At 38.3% G+C, this 9161-nt stretch overlaps 3 protein-coding genes across 4 annotated transcripts; 2 read left to right on the top strand and 1 right to left on the bottom strand.

Annotated features, from left to right (window-relative positions):
• The first annotated feature begins 516 nt into the window (after nucleotides 1–516).
• Nucleotides 517–1586, top strand: LOC117134331. Its single transcript, XM_033292604.1, has 6 exons — nucleotides 517–536; nucleotides 728–794; nucleotides 908–1041; nucleotides 1128–1213; nucleotides 1323–1398; nucleotides 1505–1586. The coding sequence occupies exons 1-6, from the start codon at nucleotides 517–519 to the stop codon at nucleotides 1584–1586; spliced, it is 465 nt and encodes a 154-aa protein (XP_033148495.1).
• A 2713-nt stretch (nucleotides 1587–4299) lies between these two features.
• Nucleotides 4300–7160, top strand: LOC103868500 (formamidopyrimidine-DNA glycosylase). Of its 2 annotated transcripts, none has more exons than XM_009146590.3 (10): nucleotides 4300–4856; nucleotides 4929–4980; nucleotides 5053–5110; nucleotides 5204–5272; nucleotides 5345–5470; nucleotides 5651–5701; nucleotides 5860–5937; nucleotides 6060–6159; nucleotides 6475–6509; nucleotides 6607–7160. In XM_009146590.3, the coding sequence occupies exons 1-10, from the start codon at nucleotides 4628–4630 to the stop codon at nucleotides 6970–6972; spliced, it is 1164 nt and encodes a 387-aa protein (XP_009144838.1). In that variant the 5' UTR covers nucleotides 4300–4627; the 3' UTR covers nucleotides 6973–7160. The 2 variants fall into 2 exon arrangements, with proteins under 2 accessions (XP_009144838.1, XP_009144837.1); XM_009146589.3 differs by lacking the exon at nucleotides 6060–6159 and adding an exon at nucleotides 6222–6324 and having other exon boundaries at nucleotides 4308–4856.
• LOC103868501 (cis-3-alkyl-4-alkyloxetan-2-one decarboxylase) lies at nucleotides 5694–9021 on the bottom strand. The gene is made up of 11 exons (XM_009146591.3): nucleotides 8722–9021; nucleotides 8563–8638; nucleotides 8403–8488; nucleotides 8232–8325; nucleotides 8077–8153; nucleotides 7865–7992; nucleotides 7726–7797; nucleotides 7554–7624; nucleotides 7250–7469; nucleotides 7112–7169; nucleotides 5694–5959 (listed from the first exon to the last, which is right to left on the bottom strand). Exons 1-10 carry the CDS (start codon nucleotides 8986–8988, stop codon nucleotides 7130–7132), a joined length of 1131 nt encoding a protein of 376 aa, XP_009144839.1. The 5' UTR covers nucleotides 8989–9021; the 3' UTR covers nucleotides 5694–5959; nucleotides 7112–7129.
• Nucleotides 9022–9161: the final 140 nt, after the last annotated feature.

Here is a 9161-nt window from a genome sequence, read left to right as displayed (position 1 = left end):
TACTCTAAAACATTTTGTTTGGTATTAACATTTCTGTTGCTAAAATCTTCGCAGGTAGTAGTAGTAATTCAATTGGAACTGAAGATGGATATGTTTTGGAGCCGCAAGGAGAGCATAGAGTCACTATAGTTTGGCTGCATGATGTGCATGAAAATAGCTATAAGTAACACTATATATCACGTTCCTTGTCTCATATCGTTGCATATATTCCTTTGTCTTTAAGGATCAAAGAAATTTCTTCTAATCTAATTTATCTGTTTTATGTATTAACCATTCAAACTCCACTGTGTCTATCTTAACTTATTTGTACTTTTTTTTTGTGAAGAAACATATATATTTGTACTCAAATTGTGCTTTTTCATTGTGTATCTGTTCTGTTTTCAGATCACTTCAGATTGTAAGAAGTCTAAATCTTCGAAATGTAAGTATCAGTGAACATAGAATGCTAATAATAAACCAATTAAAGCATGGTTGTTTTAATAACATTGTACAAAAAATATTTTATGCATAGATCAAATGGATTTGTCTGGATTCTGGTACACGTGTTGATGTATTTTCACCTGGAGGTGGAGTGCCCACAAATTCCTGTAAGATCACTTGTGTTATATTTATCTTTCCTTGCTCTAAAACTTCAAAAAATACATTTTTCATTTTTTATACAAAAAACCCCAATATTTGTGAGGTTAAACAATTTAAATAGTTGGCAAGACCCTCTTTGTTGAATCAGGGTGCAACGTGGGTATGATTACCGATACTACGCGCAAGATTGTCGGGATGAGTTAGATTCTGCCGCTGTACGTGTTGCTAACATTTTATCGACAGAACCAGAAAATGGTATATAATATAGAGAGATCTATTTACACCTAACATTGCTACATTATATATTATCAAGCATATTAATCATTAGGCGCTTTTTCTTTTAGTCATAAAAGGAGTAGGAGGTGTCGGCCAAGGTGCACAAGTAGCTCTGAACTTTGCAAAGTGGAACGCCGTTGGAGATCATACGATGAATATGCGACTTGTAATAGGGATAAACTCTTGGTGTGTATATACTCTTCTAGTACTCATGTTAATATTTAATTAGTTATTATAACTAAAGTTAGATATAACATGTTGACTTCACCCAGGAGAATACCTACCAACAGGATAGATTATGATTTTGGGGCTGCAATTCGTTCTTCATGGCAGTCAATCCTACTTATACGTGGAAATCGTATGTGTATAATGTTAATTTATATATTTGTTTTTCGCAATAGATAGACAAGGATCATGAGATATATATAATAATAATAATAACTCTTTGTGATTGTTTTGTGTTGCAGTCGAACCGAGTATTCCTTTATACTTTGCAAAAGAAACTGCTGTCTCCCTTATAGATGATGGATTTGGAGAAGTTTCGTTTGTACAATTCCGAATGTATAAACATACATTAACGATTTTACTTTGCTTTGTTCTACCATTTTTGTTTGAACACTTTGTGTAATTAGGTTATGTCATTGTGCAGGCTTGGTCGTGAAATCACTGTGAACGTACTGAAAAAGGTCGAAGTCTGGTTGAACGGGAAGCTTCCACTCGATCCAAACTAATATCATCCATGAACTGTTATCTATTTTTTTCAGTATTTTCGTTGCGCTATTTAGTGAACTAATGTCGTTGATATTTTCAACATTACTAATAAAACTGCATGAAACAGACTCTACAACTTATGATATTTCCATGAGATTGTGTTCCTATTAATTTTTTTTTGACAAAATGTGAATTCATTTCAATAAGAAATGGCAAAGAGGTACAAGCAAGCATGAACCTAAAGCTGCAATTAAGCAAAGTTCTATCAAAGAGACCCCAAAAAAAGATAAAAAAGCCCCTTCGATACAAAATAGGTTTAGTCTAAATCATAAGAAACAGACTAAAGCTAAACTAGGAGATCATAAGATTAACTATTGGCCATAGGTAGACCAAGAAGCAACTAATTCACTGTAAACTGCAAATGAGAAGACTGGTCTTGGGTATGGATGGAAACGGAGCAATCCCGGGGATACTTTGACGGCAACAGACGGAGGCGGATTGACGAGCCGGCCCCGGCTATTACACTAACAATGAGACCAGATCCAGCCAAACCAGAGACTTTGCGAAGGAGAAGCTGTGAGTCCAAACTAACAGATGAAAGACACTCGATGAAGAACAAGGGCTCTTGAGGAGGTAGGCGGAGGTTTATCTCCCGACTCCGGCCACTTCCTCGGAGGAGATAATGCATTTCAACCGTCAAAGAGGCAGCAACACCCACCCAAAGCTTCATTCCCAGGCTTGAAGAACGGGAGCAGAAGCTCCAAACAAACACGGCAAGCGACTGAGGATGCTGTAGAGTAACCGCAACGAAGGGTCTGAAACAGGGCCAGTCCCCGAAGCCCCAAAGAACCAACAAGCAGCAACAAGAAACAACACATCCACGGATAACCACCGTGATAAGCTAACCCCACAATCTTAAACAGAGGTTCTCAGTGGTTTCCTCCACACCACTTTCTCACAGAGAAGAGAAGCTCTGAACTTACCCGTGAGATAAACCGACGGAGATGAAGGAGCACGAAGCTAATCGAAGACATGAAGGAGGCAGCGACGCACCAGACTGCCATCGACGCCTCAGAAAAACTAGATCTGGCCCAGATCTATCGCCTGTGAGATAACAAACTAAGTCCCACATTGGAGAATTAGACAAGGAATGTCTAATATATAAAGAGATGTCTAACTCTAATAGTACGAGGTCTTTTGGGATAAAAACCAAAAGTAAAACCATGTGGGCTAACCTCTAAGGCCCAAAGTGGACAATATCGTACTAATCGGAGAATATAGAGTTGGACACGGGATTTAACAATCCCAACAATTGGTATCAGAGCGGTTGACGAGAAATCTGTAAGAAAGACCGAAATACCCTTTGAATGATGAATGAGTGATGAATGGGTATCCTATGAGTTAGGAATGAGAGATGTGTAGCAGATATCGAGTCAGAAGATCCTGGAGATCAGTTGTGGGACACGAGATGAATGTAATCCTTAGTTTGAAGGGGAGAATGTGAGATAACAAACTAAGTCCCACATTGGAGAATTAGACAAGGAGTGTCTAATATATAAAGAGATGTCTAACTCTAATAGTACGCGGCCTTTTGGGATAAAAACCAAAAGTAAAACCATGTGGGCTAACCTCTAAGGCCCAAAGTGGACAATATCGTACTAATCGGAGAATATAGAGTTGGACACGGGATTTAACAATCCCAACATCGCCTTCACCCAAGAGAGCAAGCTCACGGAACCCTTCAACACAACCAGTAACCGAGACCTCGTCACTGCTCCAGAGGGCCACAGACACCCGCGAAACCCCTTTTAAAACCGCCGGAGAACCACCGGAGGAGATCCAGAAACAGTCAACATGTCGGACGGGTTAATGAGGAGAAGAAGGGGTAAGAGGAGGTAACCAAGACAAAAAACTAAAAAGGGGTGACCGACGACAAGGAGAGTCGCCAGTCACCGGAGGAAGACGAATAGATTTGGTTTTTTAGGGTAGAGAGGTTTTTAGAGATAGAGAGAGAAAAAGTTTTTCTTCGTACCAACTTAGTTTTTACGTATCTAGGTTACTCTGTTCCTATTAATAAAACTGCATGAGATTGTCACTTTTGGTACAATGGACTTTTTTTTTGTAGTTGAGATTCTATTTATATTGGAAGAAATATCAGTTTATGTATCATCTAACTTGATTTATTCCTGAATTTCTTAAAAATCTTTGTTCGTTTTTTGATAAATAAATATGTTTTAAATACACTAAAGTTTTTTTTTTAAAACGAAAGACTATGGGCAATTGTCAATAATAGCACCTTTTGAAGTTTATGTCTCAAAAATAGCACTAGAAGAAGAAAGTCACAAAAATGACATTCATTAAAGGGTAAAATATCTCTAATACCCTTGGTTTAAAATTAAATAAACAAACAAAAATAAATAAAAATAAATAAAATAAAAATTAAAAAAATGAAAAAAAGATTTTTTTTTTATAGTTTCAGATTATATGTTTTCAGATTCGAAATTTTTATAATTTTTTTTTTCGAAATCTTTTTTTTTTTATTTTGTTTTTCAAATTTTCTTTTTGTAATTTAAAAATACTTTTTAAAACTATTTTTAAAATTTTTATTTTTTATTTTAATATTTTTTTTTATAAAATTTTAAACCCTAATTCCAAAACCCCACCCCTTAACTCTAAACCCTAAGGTTTGGATTAATTAACCCAAGGGATATAAGTGTATATTTACCTCTTTAATGAAACATATTTTTGTGACTTTGAACCTTGAGTGCTACTTTGAGAACATAAACTTGGTTTGGTGCTATGCTAGTCTTTTTCTCAAAGACTATTATACAATAAACTATTTAAAAAGTAGTTTCGAGCCTAACAACACATTTAAGAGTAACCAAAAATCAAAAAAAATTCCATAACTCATCTTGACAAAAAAAAAAAATCAATTTGAGAATTAGCCTTAGATTAGTAAAAAAAAGTAACAAATAATAAGTTGCTTATATTAAACGAGGAAGAGAGCAAAGACTAATCGGAACCAAAAGCGCGCCAAGACCAAAACCCTAAATTGCGAACGATGCCAGAGCTGCCGGAGGTAGAGGCGGCGAGGAGAGCGATAGCGGATAACTGTGTCGGGAAGAAGATCAAGCGAGTCCTCATCGCCGACGACAACAAAGTGATCGATGGAATCTCGCCCTCCGATTTCCAGAAGTCAGTCCTCGGGAAAACCATCGTCTGTGCTCGTAGGAAGGGCAAAAACCTCTGGCTCGAGTTGGATTCTCCGCCCTTCCCTTCTTTCCAATTCGGTAAATTCACCAAAATGGAGCACTGTTCATAGTTAAAAGTCTCGACCTTTATTGGTTTTGGGGTTTGTTCAGGTATGGCTGGTGCTATCTACATCAAAGGCGTTGCTGTTACTAAATATAAAAGGTGAATGGGTTATACATTGTTTAGTTCCTATGGATTAAAGATTGATGTTGTGTATATGCATTGTTTGTATAGGTCTGCTGTTAAGGATTCAGAGGAGTGGCCTTCTAAGTACTCTAAGTTCTTTGTTGAGGTTTGAAGAAATTTTGAAAAAAGTCTTTTGTTTTTTTAATTGATTACTGACTCGAAGATGTGTTCACTACTTGCTTCATTTTGATGTTTACAGCTTGATGATGGTTTAGAGCTTTCATTTACTGACAAGAGGAGATTTGCCAAAGTTCGGCTTTTGGAAAATGTATTAACTCTTATCTTGCTTGCTTTCTTTACTAAGCTTGATTTTGTGGTTGGGATGTTTGTGCTATTGCAGCCCGTTTCTGTGCGTCCAATATCAGAGCTTGGTCCTGATGCATTGTTGGAGCCTATGACAGTTGATGAATTTGCCAAAAGCTTAGCTAAAAAGAAAATAACCATCAAACCTCTCCTACTTGATCAGGTTTGGAGTTTGTTTCATTTTTCTTTCTCACTTTCCTCTTGGCTTCTATGCATCTTTCAGATCTTTCGTGTCCTTACTATTATCACAAATAACATTGAATTTGGATACTGACATAACTAAGCCTGCAATAAACTTGAAATGATCTTCTGTGTGATTGAGGGTTTTCCTCTTCTTTTGCAGGGTTTCATTTCAGGTATTGGGAACTGGATTGCCGATGAAGTTCTGTACCAAGTAAGCTGAGCTTTAAGCTATTAAAATAAACTACAGATCAAATGAATCATCTATGCAACCACTCATTTGATTCACAAAGTATTCACTTTTTTTGTACATTTTACGATTTGATTTACATGTTGTAGAGTGTTAATGCTGCTTGTCTTTCTCTTTCGCAGGCAAGAATCCACCCATTGCAGACTGCTTCTAGCCTCTCCAAAGAGCAATGTGAAGCCTTGCACACATCCATCAAAGAGGTAATACTCTTAACACCATTACCTACAAAACATGGGCATAACAGAACGATCTGTTAACTTGCATATTATGCATTGTACATTTGGGACTTAGAGAGAAAACAGAAAGAAAAACAAATTTGTAGGTTATTCTACATGCGGTTCAAGTCAATGCTGATAGCAAAGAGTTTCCTGTTGAATGGTTATTTCATTTTCGGTGGGGGAAAAAACCTGGGAATGTTAATGGTAAGCTTTTTCATCCACCTATGCATAGTTTGATGAAGAGACAAACTGGGGTTTTTTTGCAGGTGATAGAAAAAGCTGTGGAAGTTGATGCAGAGAGTAGTCAGTTTCCTAGTAACTGGATTTTTCATGCTAGGGAAGAGAAGCCAGGAAAAGCTTTTGTTGATGGTCTGAGCCCAGTTCATTATAATGTTTTGATCTTTCAAAACCTCCAACTTTAGTTGATAATCCACATAATAGTTGGCTTAAATGTCATGACAATGATTTTTTGATGTAAGAGTATGTGATTGGTGATGATGTCTGTTTTGGTTATTGCAGGGAAGAAGATTGATTTCATCACTGCTGGTGGAAGGGTAAGTGTATCTAATACATTGTTAGGCCACTGTTGGGTGTTTGATTCATGTGGTGAACTGAAGAAACGTTTGTGTTTGGGTTGTTTTTCTTCTGTAGACAACAGCTTATGTCCCAGAGCTGCAGAAACTCTCTGGGAAAGATGCGGAGAAAGCAGCCAAGGCTAAACCGGCTAAAAGGGGTGGTGCAAAATCAAAAGAAGACGATGAAGAAGAAGAATTGGAGAAAGAAGATGATAGTGCTAAACCGAAGAATCAAAAACCTAAAGGTCGTGGTAAGAAGCCTGCACTGAAAAGAAAAACAAAAGATAGTGAGGATGAGGACGATGATGCTGATGGTGAAGAAGATGAAAGTGACGCTGAAGAGGAAGTTGTGAAACCCAGAGGCCGTGGTACGAAGGCTGCGATTAAGAAGAAACCTGAAGAGAAAGCTGGTAACAAGAAGCCGAAGGGAAGGAGAAGTTAAGAAGCCATTGACTGACTCGAAGATGTTTATTTTTTTTTGTAAGGATCTTATATTACTTGTTGCTTCCATGTTTGCGACGATGTACTACTACTACTACTAGTACTAGTTATATTAGGTGCACTAAGGCGTTGTCCATTACCTTGTTCAACTTTGGAAGTTAGAAAAATGATCGAAGGGCAGCAACTACTTTCTCTGGCCTGTAGACAAAAAGTTTCAAAAATTTAGGAATATTTTGTAGAAATCAAAGTGAAGAAGAGCAGTGTATCAACAAACATACCAGTCTTCCTGAGGCAAATGGCCAGCACCTTCAATGAGTCGAAGCTTGACATTTTGAGGGTTCTGTTTCTCAAACTCCTCTGCTATAGACTGAGAGAGGTACTTATCAGCTATTCCCCAAGCCAGAAGCGTTGGCTTGTCCCAGCTGCCCGATGAAAACCCATTTGCAATCTGACCCAAGGTGTCTCCGAAGTTGATCTTTTTAGCAGTCTCGAGAAGTGCTAGTACATCAGAAACTCACAGTGAGATGTCTCTTAGATGAAATAATCATAAGAAACGAGAGTAATGTGGTTTGGAGAGGCTACCAAAGCCAGGCCCTCCGCTTGACAAATATGGTAGACGATACACATCAGCTTTCTCATTCTTCAAGACGTATCTATCAACACAGATAACAAAGGCAAAGACCAGTTGAAGCACACGCATTTTAAAGCAAAAGTAAGAGAATACAATCCACAGAAAAGATAATGAGATACATACGGGCTACCTCCTTCAATGAACCGCTCGGCCAAGATAGCATTTTGGCACGTGAATTCACCAAAGAGGGGAATCCTGCATCAGAGTATGACTGTGAGAGGCAATCAATCATATGTAGCACAAGGCTGACACAAAGAGCTACCTCAGCTGCTTAAACAATCCAGGAACTGGGGATGAAACCGTCAACGGAGTATTAAGGATGGCGATTTTCTCAATCTTGCTTGGATTCTTCAGTGCCCATGTTAAACCATAAGACCCTACAAGAAATCCCTTGAGAGAGAGCACAACAAATGCAAGCATAAGTTACAAGTTAACCACATTATCCAGAAATGAGATCAGCACACACATCCTAACCTGAACAACGAGAAAGAAAGGAGACTTGATCTCCAGCGTGTCCAGCAGTTTATCAAAGGCCTCATGGTACTCTTTCTCTGACAAAGATTTCTAAACTTATTAGAAAACAATGAACCATGTCTTCTTGATTATGAATGGTAAATATAAACAAACACCTGTGTAATTAAAACCATATCCTGGCTGAGGTTTGTCACTGAATCCGAATCCTATCCAATCAGGTGCATAGCAATGAAACCCAAATTCTGACATCTATTGGAAACACACAAAGAGATTGAGACAAGGATTCATAATATTTTAAAGAAGTAAAGATTTGAATGTAGTAGCACCTCAGACATGACAGTACGGTAACTAAAAGACTGAGTTGGAGCCCCATGAAGAAACACAACTGTTCCTCTACGGCTCTCCTTTGATCCTGTCGGAAACAAACAAGGATGATCATCAAACTCTTCTCGAAACAAAGAAGACAACACACAAAATCTAGCTTACCAGTTTCTCTCACAAACCATCTAAGCTTCCCTGATTTGATTGTGGAACCAAACTCTCTTCCCTTATCTTCTGTCCTCTAAAACATAACCAACACATAGAGAGTTTAAAAGCAAACTCTCGTCTCAAAGTATTCAACTTTCGATAGGTTTGCGAACTCACGTAAAGCATCTGACCGACGTTACCGTCTTCAGCCGGAGACTCCGGCAACTGAATTGCGCTCCGGCTAGACGGATTGTCTGTGACGAAGCCAAATGGGTTGAAAGATGGATCGTCCTCGGGAACATTCCCGCTGCTCCCCTTCTCCGACGTCGCTTTGACGACGGACAAGCGGAGTCTAGACGGCGTGGCTCTGATTCTAGAGGCGGAGGATTTTGTAGGAGAGAATGAGTGGAGCAGAGGAAGAGGAGAGAGCAGAGACAAAGGCATTTTCCTTTTTTTGTTATTCTTCCAGTGGACAAGCGTATTTCCTCTGTTTATATGTCCGTTATTCTATTAAACGACATCGTTATGTTAGAGAGGGTAAACTATTATCTTGAAAACGTTTGGATCGTTTCTGACATTTAACAAAACTATAAGGGTTCGATTTCTTCGGTGTGTGT

This window comes from Brassica rapa, chromosome A05 (genome assembly GCF_000309985.2).
Source record: "Brassica rapa cultivar Chiifu-401-42 chromosome A05, CAAS_Brap_v3.01, whole genome shotgun sequence".
NCBI classification, from domain to species: Eukaryota; Viridiplantae; Streptophyta; class Magnoliopsida; order Brassicales; family Brassicaceae; genus Brassica; species Brassica rapa.
Note: the sequence above shows the minus strand (reverse complement) of the source record. Positions and strands in the feature narration are given on the sequence as shown.

Bases quoted from the DNA above. Each gene is read 5' to 3' on its own strand.
- LOC103868500 (XM_009146589.3), top strand. From the start codon at position 4,628: ATGCCAGAGCTGCCGGAGGTAGAGGCGGCGAGGAGAGCGATAGCGGAT. The intron at 5,273-5,344 runs GTATTAACTCTT...GTGCTATTGCAG, and splicing joins AAGTTCGGCTTTTGGAAAAT to CCCGTTTCTGTGCGTCCAAT. The intron at 5,938-6,221 runs GTAATACTCTTA...GTTTTTTTGCAG, and splicing joins TGCACACATCCATCAAAGAG to GTGATAGAAAAAGCTGTGGA.
- LOC117134331 (XM_033292604.1), top strand. From the start codon at position 517: ATGGATTTGTCTGGATTCTG. The intron at 1,042-1,127 runs GTGTGTATATAC...GACTTCACCCAG, and splicing joins GTAATAGGGATAAACTCTTG to GAGAATACCTACCAACAGGA. The intron at 1,214-1,322 runs GTATGTGTATAA...TTTGTGTTGCAG, and splicing joins CCTACTTATACGTGGAAATC to TCGAACCGAGTATTCCTTTA.
- LOC103868501 (XM_009146591.3), bottom strand. From the start codon at position 8,988: ATGCCTTTGTCTCTGCTCTCTCCTCTTCCTCTGCTCCACTCATTCTCT. The intron at 7,993-8,076 runs GTTAGGATGTGT...CTCTCTCTCAAG, and splicing joins CTTTCTTTCTCGTTGTTCAG to GGATTTCTTGTAGGGTCTTA. The intron at 7,798-7,864 runs GTAGCTCTTTGT...ACTCTGATGCAG, and splicing joins GGATTGTTTAAGCAGCTGAG to GATTCCCCTCTTTGGTGAAT.